General features: G+C 45.4%; 2 protein-coding genes across 2 annotated transcripts in view; one reads left to right on the top strand and one right to left on the bottom strand.

Moving 5' to 3' along the window:
- CENPP (centromere protein P) overlaps nucleotides 1-27459 on the top strand; it is a 162064-nt gene that overhangs the window by 12131 nt on the left and 122474 nt on the right. Inside the window, exon 5 of the mRNA XM_074199098.1 lies at nucleotides 5755-5851. Coding sequence (XP_074055199.1) covers nucleotides 5755-5851 — 97 coding nt within the window. The remainder of the gene's footprint in view (nucleotides 1-5754; nucleotides 5852-27459) is intronic.
- OGN (osteoglycin) lies at nucleotides 11373-27411 on the bottom strand. Its single transcript, XM_074199306.1, has 7 exons — nucleotides 27031-27411; nucleotides 26005-26227; nucleotides 22041-22122; nucleotides 21048-21206; nucleotides 18517-18719; nucleotides 17832-17927; nucleotides 11373-15542 (listed from the first exon to the last, which is right to left on the bottom strand). The coding sequence occupies exons 2-7, from the start codon at nucleotides 26149-26151 to the stop codon at nucleotides 15372-15374; spliced, it is 858 nt and encodes a 285-aa protein (XP_074055407.1). The 5' UTR covers nucleotides 26152-26227; nucleotides 27031-27411; the 3' UTR covers nucleotides 11373-15371.

Genomic DNA, 27459 nt, shown 5'->3' on the forward strand with positions numbered 1-27459 from the left:
CTTTGTTCTCTCATCTCTCCATGTTCCCTCACTGGGTGACCTCACTAGCTTCACTGGGAAGACCCACACAGCCTGCCCCTCCCTCTCCCAAGCCCCAGGCCCACAGCACCAGCATCTCTTGGCCCTTCAGCTGTAGATCCCAAAGGCAGCTCCAACTCAACACCACCAAAAGAGACCTCGCTTTCTTTGCCCCAGACCTCTGGGGCTTTGGAAGTTCTGTCCTTCCCCATCAGCTCTGACCATCCTTCAGCTGCTCTGTGACCTACTTCTGTTTGATTAAACTTTTCTGGTCTTTAACTAGTTCCAAGTCATTTTGATGACTCCTGTTTTATGGCTTAGCTGGAGATTGGCACGGCTCCCCTACTTGGTCGAGGGAATTGTCTCCTCCCGTCTAAGATGGAGTTTATTAGCTGTTCCAGCCTCTCACCTTCTCCTCCGACTGGGAAGCCAACTCATATTTGTTCTGCATATAGCTCTTGATTGTTTCTGGCTGAAACGTAAACATCCATGATCCCTGGAGGTGACTGTTTCGAGCTTTCAGATCTTGGAATGTTCCTAAGTCCAAATTCCTAAGTTCTTTATAATTTCCCTTGATAGATTTTTTTTATAATTTCCCTGGAACAGATTGTTTACTGGGCCAAGGGCCAGTGGACCCCAGGAATAGGTTTGGTTTTTTAATTAAGTTTTATTCTTTTTTTCATTTAGCAGAAAGCTATCCTTCTCTTCTCTCCCACCTCATCTCTCAACTGAGAAAGAAAAACAGCAACTTTTACAAACATAGATGATCTAGAAAACCAATGTCATCATTAGCTGTGTCTGAAAGAAAAATATAAATATAAATTCCTATAGGCATGTGTGTATGTTCCCTATGGATGTGGATATTGTATGTGTGGGTCTGCACACACACACACACAAACACACACCTCTTTCTCTTGAGGGCAACTTCATCGGTGCCCTCTTGCTGTGACCTTGCCATGCTTTGGCCTTCTGACCCTGCTGGACATCTGGTATCTCTCCTCTCCAGGCCAGAGTCCCCTAAGCTTGGCAGAGAATAGCAGTGCCCCTTGGCCACATCTGCCTGCTTTCTGCCATTACTTCCCATCTCTACCCAGGGCAGCTGGGGACGCCTGGTGGTCCTGACCTTCCACTTCATGGGGGCTAAGGAAAGGGTCTGTTGTTGAGATCTGCTGCTGGGAAGGGCCGGCTTGTCTGTTTTCCCCCGTGCTTGCCCCCTCCCCTGCTGCTCATGGAATGACCTCTCCCTACACACTGTCCTTTATTTTAATCTAATGGGCATGTTAATCACCTGCTGCACATTAGGTGAGTGGCAGCCCGCAGGTCCAGCCGAGAGCTCCGTGACTCAAGTCTCGTTTCCACTCTAGGTGTCTGGGACAGAACTGACCAGACTCTCCCTACCTCAGGACCCTCACCTCCTCTCTAAGAATAAAAGTTGTAGGTATGTTATCATCATCTGTAGATGTGGATGGAGATCTCACACAGAAATTTCCTGACTGCTGTGATCTTTCTTCCATGTCCGTCTGTCCCAAACATCTCTCCTCCGCAGGAAGTGACTGATGAGGACTGTTGCTGCTATCTTAGCTGCACCTTCATGCCCAACATGCTTAGACCTTCTCACAACCCTGGGATGCAGGCGCTGTTATGAGGAAAGGAGGAAGTGACTTGCCCAGGGTCCCACAACTGTTCGATATCTAAGGCTGGATCTGAACTCAGGTCTTTCTGACTCCAAGTGCTGTGTTCTATACTGTACTCCAGCTGCCCCAGAGAAAGAGGAACCAGGAACATTCAGCAGGGTGTAGATCCAGGCAGATGCCATGAAGAGCCAGAGCCCCCCTGGATGGTGGCTAGTGACTATCTGGGCCTCTTCCTTTTTTGGCCATGCTTCCTTAGAATCTTCAGGGTCCTCAATGGGAACATTCTTCCCTCCAGGCTCATATCCCCCCAAGCATTTTGAGTCTTGGGATTCAGATCCTTGGGGTCGACCCTTCTTCCTATGGGGTGAGCCTCAAGAGGTGATCCTGGAGTTCTCAGGCTCAGGCCTCTTAGACAGGGAGCTCCCCAAGGGCAGTGCTCATCTGGTTCTTCCTGCCGCTTTCTGTGACTAGGGCTATGCACCCCATGGGTGAGACTTGCAGCTTTTCTCTTTCTTTCCTTTGGGCTTTTGTTCATCAGTGTTCTCTCTCTGCCAAGTTATTGGCACCTCTTCTTATTGGGTTCTTGTCACTTCTTTCCAGGGCCTCCAATTTCTGGGAGAGACCTCGGCATATTTCTCCCCCATCTGTGAACAGGGCTGAAGCACTGGGCCTGAAGTCAGGAAGATCCAAGTTCAGATCTGGCCTCAGATTTCCTGGTTTTGTGACTTTGGACAAATCACTTCTCCTTTGCTTCAGTTTCCTCCATTGTAAAATAGGAACAGGAATCATCATAGCTACCTCCCATGGACTCGGGGATGATTTCTGTATGGCATTGAGCACCATCCTGGTGACTAGTCAGTCCCCTAGGAATTTTAGCTGTTCTCATTCTTGGTGCTGTTGTTACTGTGGGCTCTGCACCTTCTCCACCTTCTTGCTTCTACCCTCAGGCTTTCTTGTCTCTGGCTCTGATCGAAGGTCATGACATGACACTGCCCCCAATCCCTTAGACTTGCACCTTCTTGCCCAGGGCCATCCCTGTCCTCCCTGGGAGGCTTTCTGGGCTCTTTCTGGTGCCACCTTTATCCCTTTGACCATCAGGCCACACAAATCTGGAGGAGCTGCCTTCATGGTCCATGCCTGATTGTAGTCCAGGGCTGCCATCCTGAGCAGATGGGAGACTCCATTTCTCCTTGGCCAACTTATTTGTGTTTAAGAACTGTATTTGAAATTGAGAGCCTCCCCATCTGGTGGGTAGATGGGTACCCTTTCCTGAGCTCCTCTGGCACCACTTCCCTTTTCCATCCTGTCCTGTTTCCTCTGCAGCTTTCCCTCAAGCTTGCCCTCCCTCATGTTCTATCCAGATCTGACAGTTTTTGGATTGGGCCAAATCATTCTTGGACACCGGCTCTCCACATGAGAATTGCCTTGCTGACAGATTTTCTGAATCTTGTCCTTTCCACACCCATCCAATGGCCTCGATCCCGGGGCTTTGTACCGGTGGGTCCAGATGCTTTCAGCAGTTGACCTGCTGAGTTCTGAGCTGCTGGCTCCAGCTCTTCCATTTGGTTAGTAGTGACCAGCAACTCACCCCAGGCTAGCTCCCCCTCCTCACAAGTTTTTTCCTCCTCCTAGGATAGCAACAAAACTCCCCCCAGTGACCTGTTTGATGTTTCAGAGGTATTGCAAGACTCCTGAAGAGAAAGGGAGGGCCTACAAAGGATTTACCTTCTTTGGAGAGACAAAATCCCCCCAGCCAGATGGTGCTCAGCATTTGACTTTGTCTGAGTATGCACTTGGCCTTCACTATGACTTCATCAGTGGAGGCACCGTCTTGGAGACCTCACTCCTACTGTTTGGGTCTGCTTCCTGGCACCCCTGGAAGCCCCCACCCCCATGCCTTTAGCAGACAGGCTGCTGTTGTTGGCATATATTTGGGCCTTGGCTGCCATTAGTGACACTTTTACGGGGCTCACATCATCTTTGCCTCACCTTTGATCAAGGTAAGGCAGTACCCCTTTTGGTCTGTATATCTTTGATGATCAGTAGGTGGTTTTTGTTTTGTTTCAAATTCTGGTTGAAAGTTGGCATTCTAGAAGGCAACTAGGTGATGCAATGGATAAAGCACTAGGCCTGGAATCAGGAGTACCTGAGTTCAAATGCAGTCTCAGACCCTTAATAATTACCTAGCTGTGTGACCTTGGGAAAGTCACTCTTAACCCCATTGCCTCACACACAAAAAAAGTTCACTTTTGAAATCTGCCAATTTCCTGTGACCATTTTTCTATTGAAATGCCCTCAGCCCACCTACAAATGTATGCCAACCCCAGTTGTGCTCTTCTCTTTGCAGAGTCATCTTTGTTTCTCAGTGATCTAGATCATCAGCGTCTGGTGGAATTTCTGGTACCTTCCATTGTCCAGAACCTGCCATGAATGACCCTGAGCCATCCATGTCTCACTAGAAAACTGCCCCCAACTAAACTCATTTTATCATCCTAACCCCCAAAACTATCCCTTCTCCAGATTTATGTTTCCTGTTATGGCAACACCATCTTCAGTTACCCAGGTCCAAACCTGGGATCCTCATTGACCTTTTCCCTGCTGATCAGTGTTTGACTAAAGAGGATTCCTTTCTCGGATTCCTCTCTCTTCTCCCAATGTCACTCCTACTAGCTAGAGCCCTCCAGATCTCTTGACCTCTCCAACAAGCCTTCTCTCTGTGGTATCTCCCATCATGAATCGATGCTTCACTCAACTGCTTTTCTCATCTTTGTTCTTAACTGAACCCTAAATTCAAACCATTTTGATGTTTTAGATGCTTAGATGTTACTTTTTCTGTTCTCTCTTCCCCTGAACTCCTTGTTCCCCTAGCACTTAGTTTCTTCTCTTTGTGTGGTGCTCTGCATACCTAAAGTTTGGCTTTGTGCTGAACTCCTTAGACCTTTGGGGAATTACCTGGCCTCTCTGGTCCTGGGCTGTGCCCTCTGAGGTCAGCATCCTGACTCTTCCCCTTCCACTCTGTGTACCACAAATCTTTGAAAAGGGTATGCACCTAGGAGAAAGTACAATGTCCATGGATTATTGAGATTGATTTTCCTTCAACTTGTTCTTGATAAATAAAGATTACTTAGCTTCTTCTCTGTTTCCTATAGGATTCATTGTATCCCTGTCCACAGTGCCAGCTCTTAAAACAGGATTTTTTTTTAAAGAGAAAAGCCAGTTCAGCAATACTAACAACACACTGAAGAAGTTGAACATTATGTACAATACATCATTTCTCCTCAGACTCGGCCCCCACCCTGGTGCAGACCCTTGGCACCTCCCACTTGGACTCTGGCAATAGCCCATGGTCCATCTGCCTGTTTCCAGTCTCTCTATGCCAGTCCATCCTTCATTCAGGGATTTTCCTAAAGCTCAGTTCTGATTGAGTCAAACCCCCCCCCCCCACATCCCCATGCTCCCACTCACTAACCTCCAGTGGTTCCCTATGATCTCTAGGAGCAAACACCAAATGCTGTTTGGCCTTCAGAGTCCTTCATGATCTGGCCCCTTGGACTTTCCAGTTTTCTCCCATCACATTCTTTTCCATCCAGTGGTCCCTGGCCTCCCAACTGTTCCATGAATAAGACCCTCTGTCTCTCAGGACCTTTTCTCTGGCTGCCTCCCAAGCCTGGACCCTGTTTTCCCCCTCCTCCCCTCATCCACAGTCACACCTTCTCCAGGAGACCTTCCCCAACCCCTCTTAGTTCCAGTGCTTTTCTTCTGCTAATTATTTCCTTTTTGCCCTGTTTACTTTATACTTTGCTTTGTATATGTTTCTTTGTATGTAGTCTCCCCCATTAGACGGGAGGTTCCTTTGCCTCTTTTTGCAGCCCCAGTACCTGCCTAGGGCCTGGTAGGTGCTTCTCAGGTTTTAATAATAGACCATGTGCTCACCAATCCTGCCTTGAGGTGAACAGAGAATGGCTGGAGCCACTCCTTGGTTGGTGGCATTTTGTGGCATTCAGTTTCATTGGTTTTATTTGCCATTTATACTTTTTTATATCTTGTTTTCCTAGATAATGCTACTTCTCGACTTTGCTTCTAAGAGATTTTATTTCTACAGGACAGAAGAAAAGCGGGACCTTTTCCTGTTTTTCAGAAGTCTTCACTCTTTCATGGAGTGGTGTGAATACCGTAAGCAGACATTTCAGTACTTCAAGGTAAGGTCCAAAATATATATATATATATATATATTGTGTTGTCCGAACAAAAATGTATTTCTTATTTGTTAATCTTATGATATGATGATATTCTCTGTATTCAAATGCCTGCTTATGGGCAGTGGGTCATTTATAGTTTTTCTGGGTGTTTCCTGTTAGTAACATCCTTAGCTATCTAAGGATACAAACTTTGCTATCAGAAGAGTATCATCTTCCCTTATGAAGCACTTGGCTCATTCACAGTTTGATTCTCAGTGTGCCAATAGGCTTACTCCTCCGTAGCTTTCCTAGCTCTTGGCTCTTACCCATTCTTGGTGCCAAATCATGAGTCTGCCGGCTGGCAAGGGTCTCAGACTCCCCTTCTCTGATCAGGGCAATTCTATGTCATGTGACTTTGCTAGATCTTTGTTCTTTCTCATATTCTAAAACCTCTTTTCTATATGAGGATGTATTTTTCTTGAAATTCAGTTTTGGTCAGTGTGTTCCAAATAATAATCTGAATATCAGAATTATTTATGGGCATGTTGCTTTGGTGAACCCACAGCAGAATTCCTCCCATTGGGTCTCTTGTATTTTTTCCTCTGTGTTGACTATTAGAGGAGAAATTATCTTCCTTTCTAGAATTTCAATAAAGGGATCATAATATTTTAATTTTTACATGGTTTATCTTCAATTCTTATGTAATTGATCAGTTTTGAACCTACCACAACACAGTGGCTGAATCCTTTCCCTGCTTTCCCCATCTCAACCTCTTCCCCAGGGGCTTCCCTGCGACCTTGAGCTGCTCCAATACCAGTCTTTCCTCTAGACTCCTTTGTTTGCTTTTTTCCAATTCCTTCCTGTTGTCTGCTTTATTCCTATTGCTTATTGCTTTGGCAAGATGTGTGAAGCTCTGCCAAAGAGTAATGTCTAGGGCAGACAGGGCTCCTGTTTTAGCAGCAGGAGCATCTTGTTTTCATGAGAAATGTGTGTGTGTTTCTGGGTTTATATGGATGTGGAAATATATGTATGCACATGGATGTCTCTGTAGGTCTGTGTCTGTCTCAATGTCTTGCTCAGTTTTCCACATATAAATTTTAGTGTCATGGAGCTACAAACAGATGAAATTTATTAGTTGTTTGATATGGAATGACATCAGAAAATGAATTTTAGCAGTGGTGTCCTTGTCAGTGTATTGATTTGCCTATTTACAGGGGTGATGAATTTTCTTCCAATTATTCAGATCTTTATTTCTCTCAATGAAGTTGTTTTTTTAATTTAATATTTATTCTCATTTTGTACAAATGTTTTTTTATATACATTAGTGAAATATTCTTGTTTAAGAGTAATATAGACTCGCTTGAGTGATAAAGTAAAGGGGAGAGAAAAATAATTAAAATTTAAAAAAAATAATAGTAATAATTGTAGATATGGCGGCTCAATGGACGGAGCACCAGCCCTGGAGCCATGAGTACCCAAGCCCACATCTGGCCCTGTACACCCAACAATCACCCAGCCGTGTGACATGCAAGCCACCCAAACCCCCACTGCCCTGCAAAAACCAAAAAAAAAGAAAAAAAGAGACCCAAAATAAAATAAAATAGTAGGGGTGGCTGAGTGGTAGACAGAGCATTGGCCCTTGAGCCAGGAGCACCTGGGTCCAAATCTGGCCTCAGACACCCAGTGATCACCCTGCTATGCAACCCCAGGCAGGCCACTCAGCCCCATTTGCCCTGCACCCCCCCCCCAAAATAATAATAATAAAAAATGTGCTTCAGTCTTTGTTCCAACACCAACAATTCTGTCACGGGTGGATCACATTCTTTATGATAAGTCCATCACAAAAGTTACTTCCATATTTTTGCACCGTTGCCATTGCTGATCGCAACTCCCTCCTTTCGTATTTCTCCACTACCATGTACTATATTTTCTCTCTCCTTTCACTCTGACTCTGCTGTAGGGTAGCTGAGTGGTGCAGCAAACATATCCCCGGCTCTGGGGCCAAGGGGCCCTGAGCCCCCATACCACCCCTTAGGCCCAGCATCCACCTGGCCCTATGGTCTCAGACAGGCCATCCAATCCCAGCCCCTTGCAAGAAGTAAAAAAGAAAATGTGTTATATCTGACCACTCTCCCACCATGGGCCATCCTCTCCTCCATCACTCACATTACCCCCCTTCCCCCGTCCCCCCCTTCTTACTCCAGGTGCCTATACCCCATTGAGTATATATGCTGTTTCCTCTCCTAACCACCTCTGATGAGAGCGAAGATTCCCTCATTCCCCCCTTGCCTTCCCCCCCTTCCATATCATTGCAATAGTTCATTGTAATAAAGAAAAATCTTATTATATGAAATATCTTGGTCTATTCCCCCTCTCCTTTTTCTTTTTCCCGTTACATTTCCCTTTTTTCTATTGACTCCATTTTTACACCATATTTTATCTTCAAATTCAGCTTTCTCCTGTGCTTCAACTATAAAAGCTCCCTCTACCTGCTCTATTAACTGAGAAGGTTCATATGAGTATTATCAGTGTCATTTTTCTATGCAGGAATACATGCAGTTCATCCTCATTAAGTCCTTCATATTTCCTCCCTCTCCTCCAATCTCCATGCTTCACCTGAGTCCTGTATCTGAAGATCAAACCTTCTGTTGAGCTCTGGCCATTGCAAAAGGAACATTTGAAATTCCCCTGGTTCATTGAAAGTCCATCTATTTCCCTGGAAGAGGACATTCAGCCTTGCTGGGTAGTTGATTCTTGGCTGCATTCTAAGCTCTTTTGCCTTCCAGTATATTATATTCCAAGCCCTACGAGCTTCCAATGTAGTTGCTGCTAAGTGCTGTGTGATCCTGACTGCAGCTCCACGATATTTGAACTGTGTCCTTCTGGATGCTTGTAATATTTTCTCTTTGACTTGGGAGTTCTGGAATTTGGCTATAATATTCCTAGGGGTTGGTTTTTTGGGATCTCTTTCTCTGGGGGATTGGTGGATTCCCTCCATTTCTATTTTGCCCTCTGCTTCTAGGATATCAGAGCAATTTTCCTGTAGTAATTCTTTGAAAAATGATGTGAAGGCTCTTTTCCTGATCATGACTTTCAGGTATTCCAATAATTTTTAAATTATCTTTCTGAAGTCTGTTTTCCATATCAGTTGTTTTTTTTCAGTGAGATGTTTCACATTTTCTTCTAATTTTTCATTTTTTTTAGTTTTGAAGTAATGAGTCCTGATTTCTCGTAAATTCATCAATCTCCCTGAGTTCTATTCTTTGTCTGAAGGATTTGTTTTCCTCCCTCAGAGAGCTTTCTTATCTCTTTTTCCATCTGGCCAATTTTGCTTTTTAAAGCATTCTTCTCCTCAATAACTTTTTGAACTGTTTTATGCATTTGACCTAAGCTGGTTTTTAGCATGCTATTTTGTTCAGCATATTTTTAGATTTCCTTGACTAGGCTGCTGACTTCATTTTCATGTTTTTTCCTGCATCTCTCTCATTTCTTTTCCCAGTTTTTCCTCTAACTCCCTCATTTGATTTTCAAAGTCTTTTTTGAGTTCTGTCATAGCCTGATCCCAATTTCTGTTTTTCTTGGAGTCTTTAGATACAGGAGCTTGTGCTTCCTCATCTTCAGACTGAGTATTTTGATCCTTCTTGGGCTCATATGCAAAATATTTCTCAATGGTGTTCCTCTTGTTTCTCTGCTTGCTCATTTTCCCAGCCTGAGCCTGGTTTTGGGTTGCTTCCTGAGCTTTTGGGACACTCCCACAAGGGTCTCAGTGTGTGAGGCTCTGTCCTCCGTCATGGTCTGTGAATGACCATATGTACCCCCCTCTGCCACGGGGCTGGGGTGGAGGGGGGCCTAGACTGCAATCAGCATCTGAATGTGGTCAGAGCCCCAGAGTCCTGTTCTGGGGTAGAGGACAGAGCTCTGCAGTCTCTCTTCACTCACCTCCCTAGGTTCAATGGGCTCATGCCCTGGGGGCTCCTGCTTACTGGCTCAGCCTGCTTCTGTTCCTGGAACTTGGCTGCTCTCTGTGTGCCCTGAGGTCTGGGCTTCATGTGCCTGCTCTGGCAGAGGTCTCCCTCTGTTCCCCCAATTTGTGCCTGGTGCTCCCTGGGGCTTAGCTCAGGAAACTCCCCCGCTGCTGTGAGCCGCTCCCAGCGCCCTGGGGCTGCCTCTGGGAGACTGAAGTTCTTTTGCTCTGGCAGGCCACCCCTCCAACCCCGGGGAGCAGAGCCTTTCTGCTCTTTTCCAGGTTACCTTGAGTAGGAGAACTGCCTCATTGGGTCCCTCTGTGGGTTCTGTCTCTTGAAAATTTAGAGTTCTTAGCTTATAAGTTTTATGAGAGAGTACCTAAGACAGGATCATTCTTGTCGCCATCTTGGCTCCACCCACCTCTCAATGAAGTTTTGCAATTGTCCATTACATACAAGATGGATGTCTTAGTCAGTCCCCAGATACTTAATGCTTCTTGATGTTACTATAAATAGTATTACTTTTTTTTTTTAGGTTTTTTTGCAAGTCAAATGGGGTTAAGTGGCTTGCCCAAGGCCACACAGCTAGGTAATTATTAAGTGTCTGAGACCAGATTTGAACCCAGGTACTCCTGACTCCAAGGCCGGTGCTTTATCCACTACGCCACCTAGCCACCCCTATAATATTACTTTTTGATGATCATTTTTAGAATATAACGATATAAATTTGTAGCTTCCTCTTTTATTTCATTATCTTACAGCATTTATTCTCTCAATCCTTTTTTGCTTTTGAGACCAAAGTTTTGGATTCTATTATCCATTAGAATGTCTGTCTCTTCTGGTTTGTGCCATCTGCCTACAGGATAAGTATCTCTTGACAATGATTTAAGTCAATGATGTAGAGAGAATGAGGTGTAACCCTATGGGTAGCCAAAATATTGTATGGCTAGGCATCAGTTATAGAAAGGCCTAGACAAGGGCTTCCTCTGTGTATGATTGCTAGATTCCTGCCCTGTTGGGTAGATTCTCTATGTCTGATCTTTGAGAAGACATCAGAGAACCAAAGGGAACGAATGGCACGGGGTCTGCACTGCTTAGTAATTGAAACCACATACATGCTGAAGTATGTTTCATTCTGAGTATTCTGATTAGCGTCTCAGGGAAGCCTGGGGTCAAGTCCAGTCTCAGACTCTTGGGAGCTGTGTGACCTTGAGTTGTCAATTGGCTACTCTCTCCTCCCCATTAAGAAGGGAGCATTAAATGGTCAAACCTTTTCCCAGTGTGGCTGTGAGAAGCATTTGGGATAGTTTAGCCCTAGCAGGGAACTGTTCGCACTTGATAAATTGAGACCAATGAAGACTTGCACTCTGATCATTCTTCAATTAAATCAAAACCAGTAAAATTTTATATTATTTTCATTTATGTTCTGCATAACACTCTCATTAATAAACTGAATGTATTTTTTTAATTTAGTGATTTTTTAATGATTTTTTGATGCATTATATAAAAACAGCTTGTTGATTTTTAAAGGAAGTGGTCATGCTTTGAAAGAAACAATCACTAATCACACTTGAAAATTTCTTTTGTTGACTTAAGTGCATTTTATTATGCAATTAATATTTTGCATTCAGTTCCTCAATATTTAGGTCATGCCTACTATAAACATACTAGTTCAGGACCGAGGCCCTGCTCTCATGGGAACATTTGCTGATGAAACAGATATTTTACATATAAATTTGCATATAAAATCTGTGCATATAAAATAGATAACAATAAAATAGCATGTGATTAATTAACAGAATGAATGGTACAGGCACCTAATACTATTAGAATTCAGCTAAAAGAAGAGGCTGTTATGGATTGGAGGGGTCAGAAAGTGGGTTTGGAAGGATGAAGGTTGACATTGGTTGGGTAGAGAACCAAGGGAAGGCCATGCCAGACTGTCAGCCAGGACAACAGGACTGTCAACCCAGCAAGAAGGTCAATAGAGTGCAGTGGCTGGGGCCGAGAGTGACTAAGCGTCTGCTGGGTGCTTCTCCTTCTGTGATCCCAGGAATCTCTTGGGGACATTGCATGGACTCTGGTGAGACTAGCAGTCACTGTTTGGGTGCTTGAAGGGGTCAAAGACACACAGGGAGCCCTCCCAGAGAGAGGCCAGTAGAACTCAAAGAGGAGGAGGTGGAGAAGGAGGGAGGAGGTAGTGTGGTGGTTGTGCTTTGGGATTTCCTTTCTGTGGATAGTGTCAATCTGTGATGTCTCTGACCTCAGGCTCAGTGGTCAGAGTGCTTCTCTTCCCTCTAAGGCTAGAACATAATGAATAGAAGCAAAGGTTTAGGTGGGAATAAGTTTTCTGTGTTCCATGACAAAGAGAGGTACATTGTATGTTGAGGAGTAATAAGAAGATGAGGCCAGATGACAATTGGTCAGATTATAATGAGGATTGTCCTCAGCTGTACATGGAAATCATTCCTGCTGCAGAGTCAGGGGACAGTGGGCTTTGAACCTTCCTTCCCCTGGGGGCTTCCTATCAGCTTCCCATGGGAAGTCCCTCTATCTTTCTGAAGTTCTAGTAACACCGTTGTACCAGAGCTCTGACCTCCTCAGGAAACGCCAGTGAGACAGCATATGTTTGGCAGTTCAGGGCTATAGCACATATAAAAAGAAGCATGAAACCAGGCTTAAGAATTCAAGTCTTTGAACAGCTATTAGGGATGATTTTTATACTTTTCCCTGAAGAGAAGAGCGAAATTTTTAGAGGAAGATTTTAAAACATGACATTTTATAATAATTCTGAGTCTTTAAAGACTGGTTAAGAAATGAGAATGATTTTTTTTCCCTTGGAATCATTATTGAGATCCTGAACTTAGGAATTTTGAAGCCATATTAGTCAGAGTCCAAAGGGCAGAGATCAGGAGCTTGATGTTGACTCCAGGGAAAACTCTAGAATGGGTCATTCAGAATATGAACCTGAAGCATCTTGAAAAGGCAGTGGCTATCTCAAGGAGTCAGCATGGCCTCATAAAGCCTGGCTAACCCTTCCTTCTACCTTTATTGACAAGAATGTCGTCAACACTTTCTCCAGTTTCCATCAGAGAACATCAAGAATTTGTTACTGTTTTTTGTGGAAAAGATAGGCTTGTTGAAGATATGATGGCATGGACTTGGCCATAGTTGAAGGTCTCTGGAGGAAAGGGCACCCCGGGCACCTGTGCTTCTGTAATTACTGGATAATGGCAATGGCCAGTCCAGTAGATGATAGTCAAGTTGCTAAAAGACCTTGATAGCCTTGAGCAGAGGGTGAATCCATAGGGATCAAAAGATTCCAACAAGGGTACAAGAGGTCAGCGTCATGATTACAAGACGGGGGAAGGCTTGGTTAGAGGGCAGCTGTTCTGTAAAAGATATTAGAGCTTGTAGTACCTGGTCAGTTTGCCACAAGTCACAAGTGTAGTCTGGCAACAAAGCAGGCTGATGAAAACTTGGACTTCATCAAGAGGGACAGAATTGTCAGGGCCCTCTGGGTCTCTGCATTGGGCAGCCCGAATGATGAAGCCTCACATTCAGCCCTGGGCACCCCAGTTTAAGGAGGATATTGATGAGCTTAAAGTGTCCAGAGGAGGTCAGTCAGCCTGGGGTAGGACATTGAGTTTGCATCATATGGGGATTGCTTGAATGAACTGAAGATTTTAGCCATAAAAAGAGAATGCTTAGGAGAGTGGGGAGGAGGGGAGGGGAGGAGAGGTCCATGATGCTGGTTTTCAAGTATTTGAAGGATTTTGCTGTTGAAGAGGGATTAGATTCATTCTCTGACCCTAGAAGGCACAACCAGAAATGTTGAGAAGAGGTTTAAAAGAGACACTTTAAGGCTTGAATTCAAGGAAATTTTTCTAACAGAGTTGTCTGAAAAAGCATGAGCTTCCTTGGGAAGTGGTTGATTCTTTCTCATTGGAGGTCTTCAAGCAAAGACTGGCTTACCTCTAATTGAATGGGTTTTGCTGGGGATTTTTTGGGAGTACAAGTTGGTCCAGAGGGCCGTTGAGGGCTCTTTCAGTTCCAAAGTTTTGTTTTTCTTCTCAATAGATGATGTAGTTTTGTAGAGATGTTTTTGTTGATCTGCTCCCCCCCCCCCCAGAAGCCATGGACCAATACAGGACTTTCCTAGTCAGATCCACAGTCCTTCCAAAGAGATTCTCCTATTCATCTCCATGGGAAATTGATCAGTGCTTCTTGTCCAGATGATTTTGTGTCAATGGATAATGAACTGTTTCAGAAATGAAGAGAAAGAAGAGAGTGGACCTGATCCCATGTGGGAAATGGGACATAACATTCAGTATTCCTAAGCTGCAAAAGCTTGTCTTCTAAATTCTATCCTGAGGTTGCTTTCTGTCTGCCAACCATAGGTACTTCTAGGAAGTGCACACATCAGAAGAGCTTGGTTGCAGCAAGTGACCGGTGGTGCAATGTATGCACAGTGTGGTAGCAAGGTGGCCCAGTCATGGTGCAGGAGCCTGTGGTCCTGAGATAACACAATGGGCTTCAGTCTGGTGTGTAGCCATTGATGCAGGATTTATTCAAGGACATGGAAAAGAATCTTACAAGATGAGAAGATAGGAAGGAAGGGGAAAAGTTGTGATTTCTATCTGGGGAGGGTATGTCCACAGAATTAAGGTCTTGGGTCATCCAATTCCTGCATGATTTACCATGTAGGGGCTGATCTGTTCCTTGGAGCTACATCTGAGCATGAACTTAGCTTGCACATATATACATTCCCTTCAGTAAGAAGTATGATGCATTCTCCCTGGTTATAGGAAGAGGACTGGACCAGGATCTAGAATCTATAAAATGTTAACTGCCTCAGGGAACAGACCCCCTGAGAAGTGAGAGGCAATCTGGAAGAGCTGCCGAGGAAATCCTCTCAACTGTACCTCCACAAACTAGAGCAAATGACTAAATGTACATTTTATTGGGGCTTCACCAAAGGAATGGAGAAGTAGACCCCGGTTGAAAAGTTAGCATAAACACATGTCTCATAGCAGACTCTACCATATTTCATGGCATGAAACAGTAAAAACTCTGCCTCACTGATATCCATCCAGCTTGCAGAAGCTGTGGGTGTCCCGAAGTATTTCACTTTGAGCCAGGGTAAGGGCAGGGAGGCATCACTGTGGCATAGATACTTTATGACCTCCGACAAGAACAGGAAGGATCTCAGAGAGACAGTCCTGGGTGTGTGCACACACTTATTCATAGGGATGAGAAGAAGAAGGTGTCCCAGGTTTAGATGTAGATACAAAGACATCTTGCCATGAACCAAGTGGGTTATGTGGTGATCCTTATATTGACTAGTCTCGATTATTCACATTATGTTACATTTTGAACTCAAAATGTTAAGTAGATGTAAAGTTTTCTAAATATTCTAGTTTAAAAGAAGACCAAAAATAGTTTTAAGTGCCTGAAAGCTGCCAAGGGGCATACAAAAATATAATTAAACTAGACTATAGGATCCTTTAAATGAGGGGTAGGGTAGACGGCCGTCTTTCCCCTTTAGGGTGTATATGCAACTATATGAGCCTTAGTTAATAGTATGTTCCAGTGGGTAGTCTTTTTAAGCAGATAAAACTGTTAGGATGCTTTCCCAGGAGTATTGGATTGCCTTCCAACCTTATCTCATCAACACGGCTCCGAATGTAACGTGTATCATTGGATTTGCAGAACGTGTCATCCGTGATGTCAGCTATGTTGTTAAACTGTAACACAAAAGAGGCCGATTAGGAATCTAAATCACTTGTGGCTTACACCAAGATTCTATCTAAAACTATTGCTCCCAGTTGTTCTTGGGTATGAAGAGACAAACTTCTTTTCTAAATATAATGTGTACACATGAAGGACAAGATAAATGGCACAGTGAATAGTGCTCCAACTAGGAAAGCCTCAAGTGGGACTGGAAGTCAGGTATGCCTGAAGAACTGAACAACAAATAACAACAATGGGGAAAGCATCCTTTACAAGGTAGGATTGGGGGGGGTGGGATCAGCTGGATGCTGTAGTAGAGAGATCTGGGCCTGGAGTCAGGAGGACCCATGTTCAAATCCAAACTCCTACACTTGTATTTAACCCTATGTCTCTTCACCCTGTTTCCTTCTGTAAAATGCCCTTTCCATCTATAAAATGAGCAGAAGAAGAATATGGTAAGCCATTCCAGTATCTCTGCCAAGAGTACCCCATAAGAGGTCATGAAGAGTCAGACACAACTGAAGGCACTGAGCAACAGCAAGTTCTGAGGCCTCTTTAAATGCATTGCAAAGTGGTGGATGGGTGGGGAGCATTCTAGGCATGACAGTACCAGGGGTGGAATGGATGAGAGAAATTGAGTTGGGAATGGAAGCCCAGGATGACTGGAGTGTACAGTGTATGAGATGTGTTCAGTTTTGAGAAATAGCTTGTACACAGAAGAGATGAGGGAGTGGGCTTCATTCGGTAGACTTTTCAGAACTCTTAAAGTTTGACCTGAGGGGTCAGTGTTGATGAGACTAATCTGGAGGTCCCTGGAGACTGAATCAAAAATTACTTTAATAGTTCATGTAAGAAGAAACAAGAGCCTTGACCAGGTGGGATCAAAATGATGGACAGTAGCCCTGTATCAGACAAAATCTCTGGGATGTCAGTGGGTCAGATTGACAGCTGGTTAGATCTTCAGGACTAGGGAGAGGACAGTGCCAAAGAGTGGCTGGGAATAAAGTTTGGATAAAAATGATGGCACCGATGGCACCATCATGAAAGAGGGAAGCCAACAGAGAGCTTTGGGGAAGATGAGCTTGTTTGTGAACTGTGGGAGTTGGAGACCTTGGGGAAAGTGGCCGCAAGGCCCCTGGATCCAGGAGACTGGAACTCGGAGAGGGCAGGTGGAGTTTCATTATTTCCATCAAGCTGTAAGCCATGGAATCCATCCCTTGGAAAGGAGATCTTTCTCTGCCCTCCATTCCTTGGGGAAGCTTCTTGTCCAGGATCTCCACTGACCATAATTAACATAAGAGCAGCTAGTGTCCCTGTAGAACCTTCTATGTGCCACACAGTGTGCTGAGCATTTTATAAATATTTCATTTGATCCTTTTATCAACTCTGGGGAAGTCAAATTGTGGTTATTATTCCCATTTTACAGTTGAGGAAGCTGAGGCAAGTAGTGGTTAAATGACTTGCCCATAGTCACACAGCTAGTCAGTGTCTGAGGCTGGATTTGACCTCTGCTCTCCTCAACTGTGTCCCCTACACTGCCATTCCTGAGAGAGATTTCAAAGGAGGAAAGGAAGAGTGAGGGATTCAAGTCCCTGTTTTGTTCATTGACCCTTTTATGACCTCAAAGTAAAACTGAAGTGAAATCTCTGGAAAGCTTATCTACTCACCTTATCGCCATCTACTGACAAAGCTAACAAGTATTGGAGGGTCTGTGGGAAATCAGGCACTAGAACCTCCAGGGCTAGGTGGAATTTTCAGTTGGGAGTAATGTAGAGGCATGATGCAGCAATCACTGAAATAGAAGTATGGCTATCCGAAAGAGAGCAAAGAAAGAGGAAAAGGACCCAGATGTACAAAAGTATTTCTGTCCCAGAAATGGGCAACTCAAGGGCTGTCCCATATTAGAGAGTGGCTAAATGAAGTGTAGCTCATGAATTTAGTGAAATAATATCCTATGAGAAATGACGACATCAACAGTTTTAGAGGAAACCCTCTGTGAACCAATACCAAGTGAAGGGGCCACACAAACACAATTCATAAAAAAATAACAGCACTGGAGAGAAAAATAACTCTGGTGAAAGCAGTGACATACCCTGAGTCTATTAGAAGTAATGACAGAAAGAGAGATTTAGAGAGACAGAGAGATACAGAGAGGAGAGAGAGGGAGAGGATGAGTAGGAGGAAGGAGAGAAAGGCAGAGAGGGAGAGGGGGGGATGAGTGGGAGGAAGGGGATAGAGAGATAAAGGGTGCTTGGTTCATCTGCCAACAGCATTTAATAACAGGTTCTTGGCCATCCTTGTACCTGAAGGTGAAGAATTCTCAGACTTTCTGGCAAATGTGGTGGCACAGACTCCAGTTCATTGTGATCCAAATAGAGGAAGGAGAGATTATTCAGTTTCTGTGGGAAGGAAGGAGAAGGGCTTCCTGGGTTAACTTTGTTAGTAGGTTTAGTCCAAAACCTCCTTTGGGCAGGGGGGCAGTTGAGCAAGGGAGGCAGGTGGGGCTCTCCAGGAGCCTTGTGCTCCTTCCCATTGGGCTCAGGCCCAGGTTGATACAAGATAGTTTGTAAAAGCCTCTCTGCTAAAGGTGGCCCCAAGCCTGCAGTCTTTGGAAGGGGGCTAGGGGTTCTATCATTCTAGACTAGTTGTGTCCGCCAGGAGATAATGGCATATGGAAGAACATGATGCAGGGTCACATGCTCAGCCTGGAAAGGGAGGCTTTTGGTGCCCTCAGATCTTCAGAGAGATTTGGAGCCATTGGAGGAGTGGCATACTCAGACCCAGGTTTTCAGCAATGCAACTGTGTGGAGGGTGGACTGGAGATGGGCAGAGAGGCCTTGTTTCTGCAGTGAGACCAAGGCCTTCACACTGGCAATGAGAGTGGAGGTGGTGCCAGCCTGGGGTGTTGTATTGCCCTAAGGACTTCCCCATTTGTTAAAATTGGTTTTCTTTGAGCACAGCTTTGTATAATGATAAAATGTTTCTTACCTTGAATGTGTTTGCTTTGATGCCTTTGCTTTTGAGCTTGTTGTGTCTTGCATTAAATAAAGTCAGCTTTGAAGGCAGAGCTGGCAACTTTAACAGGCGATTCTCGGCCAACGTGAGTTCCTCGAGCAGGGAGAGCCTGGAAAAGGCCCCATCCTCTATGTCTTCGATCAGGTTGCCGGTGAAATCGAGTCTTCTTAAGTTAGCTGGGGGGAAAGAAGGTAAAAATGGCCATTTCCTTTCACCTGAACTAGACCTTGGGTTCATGACAATTTAAAAGCCTAGAGATAGAAGTCCTTGGCAGATGGAATCTGTTAGGTGAAGCAAACACTGAATCTTTCTTTGTCACCTTCTGGGTCTCAGCTTGGTGCTATCATCATTAAGTCACCAAAAATGAAGTTGGGGCTCTGAATCCAGGCCCTGCAAAGAGAGAGGAGATGGACACTTCTGATACCCAAGGACAGTTGACAGAGAAAAAAGAGAAAATCGTCGGCCTGTTCCCAGAGAATTTGAAGAGAGAGAAATCAGAGTCCAGAGCTCCAAAGCTGAGCACATTCTGTAATGTTGGAATCAGGAGGGATCTCTTTCCAGCCTCAGGGATATAACAGGGCTAGACTTCATGTGAGGGAGATTGGAGAGGGAAAGGCCTGAGGGCAGGGATGTCTGAGATCAGGAGGCTGTTAGAATAATACCAGAAAGAAGTCATGAAGCTTTGAACTGAGAAGCTTCTCCCCTTAGGAGCAGGAAGGAAAGGGGGGATTAAGCACCTGGGATGGGCAGCTCAGTAAGCCAGGGAGTCTGGCAGTAACCCTGTTGACTTGGGTTGTTAAGTTTGAGTCCATGTCACCCGAGACATGAATGAAGGACAGAAAGGGTATAACTCTGAAAAGAACCTGAAAAGGCTATTGGGGGAGTTAAATAAGAACAGAAATTCTAGAGATGAATGGTTTTGGTTCTGAGGGGTTGAATAGAGGAAAGAGAAGGGGACATAAACGAAGGGATACTCTAGTCTAAAAAGAAGGAAGAAGGGAGTAGAATCTGGTGAAAGGAAGGAGGGAAGGGGCAGCAGGTATCCTCACTCTTATTTGAAATGGGATGAACACAGACAAGGTTTGCTAAAGAAACGCATCAAATTCATTGAGGAAGCAGAGGGGGACAGGTACCAGGGAAAGGATTAAGAGTAAAGAAGGGAATTGTTACAAAGCAAACTCCCAGGTCCTGAAGAAAGGAGTCAGGGAAAGCAGAACCTACATGGATGCCGACTGTTAACTCTTAACCAACTGGGGAGTTGTGAACAACTTGTGATTTGTGAATGGAATGGAATGTTAGCACCATCAACCGTGAGGGAAGATGCTGCTCAGAGAAATGTAGGTCCAGGGTGAGGTGAGCCAGGAAGGCAGTGTCTCCATGTGGAGTCACGCAGAAGGATGTGTGTGTGTGTGTGTGTGTGTGTGTGTGTGTGTGTGTGTGTGCTCTTTGCCCAGTGGTGTGCTCGTGCAATTATGGATCATCATAAGTATGTAAAGAAAAATGACTTTGGCAGTCCAAAGAATGTGAGGGAGCATACAGACATAGGATGTTCCCCCTTCCTTCCTGGGAGGTGATGGGTTCTAAGGACAGAGATCATGCCCATTGATGGGGTTGATAGAGGAGATGAAGAGGGTTACTAAGAGTGATGGCAAAATAAAGAAGACAAGGGTAAGTAACCCTTTGAAATAATGCACAAAAAGGAATAGAAGGGAGTTCAGAGGGAAGCACAGACAAGGCACAAGTTTTCAGATGATGTGTATAATTTGTTAAATACATATTTTTTCAATTAAATTTTTCCCTTTCTTACTTTCCTTCCCTCCTTCCCCATTGGGGTTTTTCCGCCCAAGAAAACACAATCTCTTTGTAACAAATATGTTCACAGTCAAGGCAAATAAATGTGTACACTGACCATGTCCACCAATAGAGCAGGACCTTGGCATGCATGTGTAGCTCAGCCTTCGGTCCTGACTTTGTCACTTATTTGTCAAAGGTTGGCTGGCATGCTTCATCATGGATCCTCTCTACAGAAGAGTTCAGAAGTCTTGTGAAGTGATTTGATTTTTGGTTGTTATTATTGGATAAATTGTTTTCCTGGTTCTACCTCTTTACTCTGGATCACATCACATTTGTTTTCAAGATTTCTCCTTTTCATCCTCCCTTTCATCATTTCTTATAACAGTCAATCAGTAAACATTTATTAGATCTGCTTTGCCAGGCACTGCCCTAAGTGCCAAAGATGCAAGAAAAGGCAAAAGATAGCCCCTGTCCTCCAGGAGCTTACAATCAAATGAAATACTAGGCAGGATGAATTTATTATATCCTTCTAAAAAGGAGACAATAAGGCCATCGAGATTTACAGTCTCAGAGAGAAAGAGAGAATCTTATCTTTTTGTGTTCTAACGTATGTATAGATGTATATATGTAGACACACACACATACATACACACACACACACACACACAGAAGATCCCTTTGAAGTTATTCAAATGGATGAATGAACTTACGAATATCTGCAAAGTCTTTGGCTGTAATCTTCTTGATCTTATTGAATCGAGCATAGAGGTAGTTTGTCTCCTTTGGCAAGGGGGGCACGGCATCGATGTCCGTCTCCTCACAGTACACGGAGCCGCTGAGACAGACGCACAAGAGGCAAGTCGGCATCTCTAAAGGACAAAAGGGCCAGTGAGCACCAGCTTTCCAAGAGACTTGGGTGCTTCCCCATCTGGCACAGAGCCAAAGGACCCTTCTTTGGTTTCTGCTTCTGGTGGTAGCCCTGTTGTAACCATTGGGGTCTGCATTCAAGCACTCTTTTTCAGGTGACTTTTTTTTGTCTTTTGAAAACTTCGTCTCATGAGGTACATGTACATGCATACCCCCCCCCACACACACACACACCTGAATCAGACTAAATGGCTATTGCTCTTCAGAAAATATGAGAATCTAGTCAGAGAGGCCTTTTAAAAGCCCTGATTCTGGGGTGGCTAGGTGGTGCAGTGGATAGAGCACCAGCCCTGGAGTCAGGAGTAACTGAGTTCACATCCAGCCTCAGGCACTTAATAATTACCTAGCTGTGTGGCCTTAGGCAAGTCACTTAACCCCACTGGCTTTGTAAAAACTTTAAAAAAAAGCCCTGATTCACCTTGGAAACTTCATCTATTTGTTCTAGTCTCAAGGAACTCTTGGCAAAGCCAAGAGTTTGAGCCGAGGGTGGCAGCTCCAGGCCCCCTGAGTGTTGTTGGTCACCATCCACCATGGATTATCTCCTCTCGGCTCTGTCTTATCCATTGACCTGGAGAAATCTTTACCTATCTGTTGATCAGACCATCCATGGGTATTTTAAAGTGTCTTCTCTGGGCTGAAGCACAGGGGTCTGGCATTTGGGGGTAGGGTGGGGGGGACTAGACAGAGTTTTGCTTTCAGGTTGGGCTTCATCCTGAGGTAGCAACTTCTGGGAATAGATTTAACAAAAACTCAACAAGCCCAATAGTCATCCTTACCACCATCTTCTTTGTTCGCCGGTTGTTCTGTTGCACTTTCATCTTTCTGTAAGGCATGTAGAACTGTCATGATACCTTTTTTCTATTAGATAAGTAAAAAGGATCAGAAGTTACTTTCTTTAGCCCCAGAGCAGACCCTATACAGGCCCTGGTAGTGGGGCATCGAGGTAGGGCAGTTGGGGTGCTTGAACTAGACCTGTTTTGTGCATTGTTAGGAAATCACCAGGGAGGATTGAGCTTATTCCAGGCTGGAGGAGGAGGGGGGGGGGGTCTTGGCAGGGTTATAGCATGATGAAATTCCTTCTAAAATAACTTGGCTGCTGCCTTTAGGTGACACTGTCTTTGGGGTCAGTGCTGCCAAGCCTTCTTCTCAGCTCACTCCTTTTAGGGGGCTCAGGGCTTTGGAGGATAGGAGAGGCTCTTCCTCCATGGCTAGAGAGGCTGGAATGTTATGGAACTATTGGATCTGAGTCTCAGCTGAAGCAGATGGACAAAATGGATCCAGTGCACTGAACTCCAGGGATGACCAAGGGCAGGCAGCTGCCTGAGAAGCACTGGGGCAGTGGTCTGCATCAGGAAGAGCCCCCCCCCCCCGCCCCCCACTTCAGTCAGTCCATTAGTCAGAAATTGTGATGGAGAGCATGCTAAGGCTGTGACTCTAAAAGTGAGATAGTCCTGACCCTGGGGATCTTGCTTTCTAACAGGTAAGGTGGGGGGTGCAGGCCCAGAACCCCAAAAGGCATCATGCTCCAGGTTTTACACTGAATCTCCTCCCCTTCCTGTGGTCTTGCCCCCCACCCCCAAGGTGCACGCAGGACTTCCAGAGAGTCTCTGAGAGGGGCTGCTGCCCCAGCCCCTCCCCTACGACCTCAGACCTTTGATCTCCTCTGGAGAGTTTATTCCAGGGATGCCTGCCTGCTCAGGCTGTGGACATTCGTCCATGTTCTCCTTTAGGTTTGTCATAAGGAGCCCATCCATTTTTCTAAAGACCTTCCTCAGTTTCTCCTGACATCAGTTCCTACTAGTGGAGCTCTCTGATTGACCTGCTAGCCCTCTCCCCACATTCTGTTCATCTTCTTCCCACCCTTCATTATCTCTGATGACAGCTGTTACTCTTGTTCTTGAATGAGGGAGTGAAAGCCCTGGGGATAGACACAAAGTGAGCCAGTCCTGCTGGTTCGTACCCAGGAGTCGGGGGGGGGGGGGGGGCCCAGGGTCCTGAGAGTGCTGCCTCTTTTTTCGTGTCACTTCCATAGGTGAAAACCCATCATTTCCTGGCGAGGAGTCATTGGATGGATCCAGGATTTGGGTAGCAGGAAACCTTTTTTTCTAGGGGGCACCCTATCAGAGTCATTTCCGGGCCACATCTCCTGGAAAGGTGGCCATGAGCGTGGCACTGGACTCTCTCCTTCCCAGGTCTAAGGGGAGAGTCACAGGATGCCTCCTGGTCTCCCTGAGGGAATGGGGGAGGCCTCCTGAGATAGTAGGGTCCCTCAGGACCACCCCCCAGTTGGCTGCTGCCTCGCCCTAGCTGGATTGGCTGCTCTATGTTAGCCTTGAGTTGGATCTCTGTGGCCTGTGAAACCCTCCCTGGCCTTGTGTTCTATCCTGCTCTCAGTCCCTTGGGGCTCCCCCAGGGCCTCTGGGAAATTCTTGTCTTAGTGCTTTGAGGGAGTCTGCTGTTTTCCATGCCCCTTGCCATGATGCTGGTCTTGTTATCTGTCCTTCTGAGACAGGCCTCTGCCAAGATCTCTTCTTGCCCCTCTGGGTTTCCCAGATACCTCCCACTCACACTGTTAGCCTTTGCACATGGTTAGGAGCCTTCTCTGTCCCCATGATTTTTCAAGTCAGATTCCTCTGGCCATATGTCTCCCCTTGAGGAGCTCTTGGGTTCTACCCCCACCCCCACCCTTTGCTCAGGTCTGATGCTCTCTCTGCTGCCTGGGCACTGGTTGTCCCTGGGCCCCATTGCGCCTCTTAAAACCCCTTGTTTCTGCCAAGGTTCAGCTGGTGTCTCCCCCAGCCCAGTTGCTATTGCTGCCCTCCCCTAAAAGGAGTCTGTTTTGTCTGTGGCTTACAGAGTAATGCCCATAAGTCTCACCCACTGGAAGGGGAGCTCCTCGAGGGCAGAGTCTGGCACACGCAAGTGTGTGGCTTGCCCAGTGACCATGACTCACATTTAGGGCACATTGTAGTGGGATTGTGTCTCTTGTTCTGCTGGCAGATTCATCATTCATCTTGCTGGTCAGTCAGTCAGTCAGCAAGCATCTTGGAGCACTTACTCAGGATCCAAAACATCTTATGGGATCAAGCCAGGAGCACAACCTTGCTGAAGAGTAAATGGGAAGCCCTGCTGCTAGATAAGCTTGCCTAGACAGTGCTCGGATGGGAAACATGCTGGGGAACTCAGTGGACTACAAGCAAGGATGAGTCCAGGGGCTATTATCAACTAAAAGGGGTCCTGCGAAAGGAGGTGGCATTATTGGTCTGGACTTATCTAGAACAAGGGGGGTGATGGCCCTTGCTGAGCTGCGGCCTGCCACCCCTGGAATATTGTGATCAGGTCTAGATGCCACATTTTAGAGAAGGCTATGATGATCGAAAAGGGGCATTGTCATGTGGAAGGGCTTGTTGAGCCTATGGAAGAGAAACCATGGGGGTGCATGAATCCATTGGGCTCATTTTGGAGATGTGACCTTCCTTGGTTTGAGGTCAGAAGAACTGAATTCAAATCCTGACTCAGACCCTAGCTGAGATTCTGAACAAGTTAATGAACTTTTCTCTGCCTCAGTTTCCTTCTCTATAATATAAACAAGAATACTAACAACAGCTTCTTCCTAGGCTTGTTGCAAGGGGAAGATTAGGTGACCCATGTGAAGTCATTTTTAACAACTTATTATTATTATGAATGTGAAGCTGGAGGGCCCAGGGTCTGGGTTCCCCTGTTGTCTGGGTTCCCATGCTGTCTGCACACAGTAGGGTGAGCAGGTTGCTGACACCTCTTTCCACTTCTGTGATGACCTCCTTGGGTCCTTAGTCTTCCCCTTTGTAAACTGGGTGTTTGGACTAGATGCTCTCTGAAGCCCCACTGCATGGCCCATTCAAGGATTCTCTTATTTTTCATCTTTATTAAATTGAGGCCAAAATAAAGTCAGGGTAGACACAGGACTTCTCCCTGAAATTGCTCTTTTGTCATATTTAAGGTCTCTGTGTGGGAGTCTTTCCCCTGGACCATCATCTCTATCGTGGCCTCTCTGGGTCTGCCCGACTTGGGTGGACAAGGCCTTTTTGGGTAATCAATATCACTTATGTTATGGAACCAGAATTTTGTGGGGGAATGGCAGAGGGTACAGAGGTACTGCCTTCTTTCCCTTAGGCAGTATTCCTGTTGGTTGGGTGCCAAAGCCCAAAATAATGTAGCTCAGGAGGGAGGGACAGAAGGTTTGCCCTACAACTCCCATGCCCAGTCCCTAGTCTAAGAAGCTGCTAACAGTTTCTTATTCTGTAAATGATCTCATTTAGAATGATTTACAAATTCACCCAAAATAAATATTTTTTGTACTCTTTAGTTCTCTTATTGTATTTGAATCACCCTGGGATAATTATCCCTAAGAGGGATCCTCTTCTTTCTACAAGCTGACTAGCTGTCGGGCTGTAGTCCCAGGCACCCTGTGGGGAGGTGCCAGGTACCAGCAGATACCAAGGAGATGCTCCAGTGGTCTTCTGCCATAGTTCACTTTACCTGAGATTTTCCCTTTCCCCCAGGATTCTTAGGTCCCATTCACTGAATCTGGGCATTATGGACAATTCTCATTTTAAATATTCCAGGAAATCAACTTTTGATAGATATGATGATGAATATTTTTTAAATCATGAAATGACATTGTCTCATATTCCATAGCAAATGTTGTCAAGGGCCATCATGTACAGTCTAGGGGATTGTAGAATAATAGAAATATGATACCTTCATGGCTTTCCCAGCCCGAGGTGGTTCCTCATAGTCCCAGATCTCCTCAAAAGCCTCTGTTCTTAAGGTCTGTGAAGTGGTGGGGTCCGGCTTTACCCAGTGCACCAAGAGAAAGAAGATCAAGGTGGTCTGCAGGGTCCTCATGGTAACACAGACCAAGGGGCTCAGGTGGGAGGCACTGAGGAGGGCTGCAGTGGACCCTTTTCCCCTCTTGTTGGGCCTAAAAGCAAAAAAAAAGAGTGATGGCTGGACAGGCAAAGGATGGGCCAGGGCCATAGAAGTTGTCCCAAGCAAATTAACCTCAGCTTTCCTTATGCTAATGAGTTGTTGGTCATCCAAATACAAGAATCCTAACGGGCACTGAAAAATCCTAAACCACCTTAGTTTTAAGTCTTGTTTATGGTCATATTATGTTGGTCTGGTTAGCATACAACTGACATTTTTCTATATTGGCATTAATTAATATTTAAAACTCAAAAGAAAGTGAAGAGTCCTATGTGAATGTGGTGTGGAGCATTTCCTCATTATTAGGTATGAGAATTCCCATTTTGCAGTAGAATAAATATAGCCCATTTCCATGTTAGTAGGTAGTCAATTTATTTTTTTAAGATAAACCCAAGAACTATTTCTTCATTGTGCTTATTTTTAAAGGCAAAAAGCCTTCGTAGTTTTCTTCACTTTGTGGAGAGATTTCAGATAAAACACCTTTGTCCTCTACCTCTTACTCCTATCACAGTGAGGTCCTTCAGTCTAAAACTATTGTTTAAAAACTCAACATGTTTGAAATGGAATAGGGGGTCATCCTATAGGATCCTGTATAAGCCAGTGGCCCCTTGACACCCTCCGCCCCTCAAGGACAAAGACTGCCAGAGACCATTTCTGCAGCATCAGGAAGTGGAAGGGGGACAGTGCTCAACACCCTTCCTTCACTTTTGAGTAAGGGAAACCGCTTTAAAAACTGCCCTTCAAGTGACCCTAGTGCAACATACGGGATTTACAAGAGCTTTGAAAAAGAGAGCCTACCGTTCCGATGTTTTCAAGTGGCTGTGGCTTTCTTCAGCAGACACGCAGGCCTCTGTGTGTGTGTGTGTGTGTGTGTGTGTCTGTGTCTGTGTCTGTGTCTGTGTCTGTGTGTGTATGTCTGTGTGTGTCTGTGTGTGCACGTCTCCGGGCGTGGGTGCTCCTGAGCCCACAGTGGGAGGCCACAGGCAGCGGGGAGAGCTGTGCACTCTTTCAGGATCGCAGAAGTTCTGGGGTGGGCGGCTCTCAAAGCCCTTTCCGTGAGGGCGATGGCCTTGCCAACATTCCTTCTGCCGCGGGGCGAAGCGGCTGCCTGAGAAATGTGCTGGGAGCCTTCTCGACCAGAGGTGGATTCGACCAGCTCCCGGGGTCCTTCTGCACTTCCAGCCCCTCAGCAGCTGGCCTGTGCTGCACTCAGCCACATCCACCGGC

The sequence above is a fragment of the Macrotis lagotis genome, chromosome 8 (genome assembly GCF_037893015.1).
Source record: "Macrotis lagotis isolate mMagLag1 chromosome 8, bilby.v1.9.chrom.fasta, whole genome shotgun sequence".
Classification (NCBI taxonomy): Eukaryota; Metazoa; Chordata; class Mammalia; order Peramelemorphia; family Peramelidae; genus Macrotis; species Macrotis lagotis.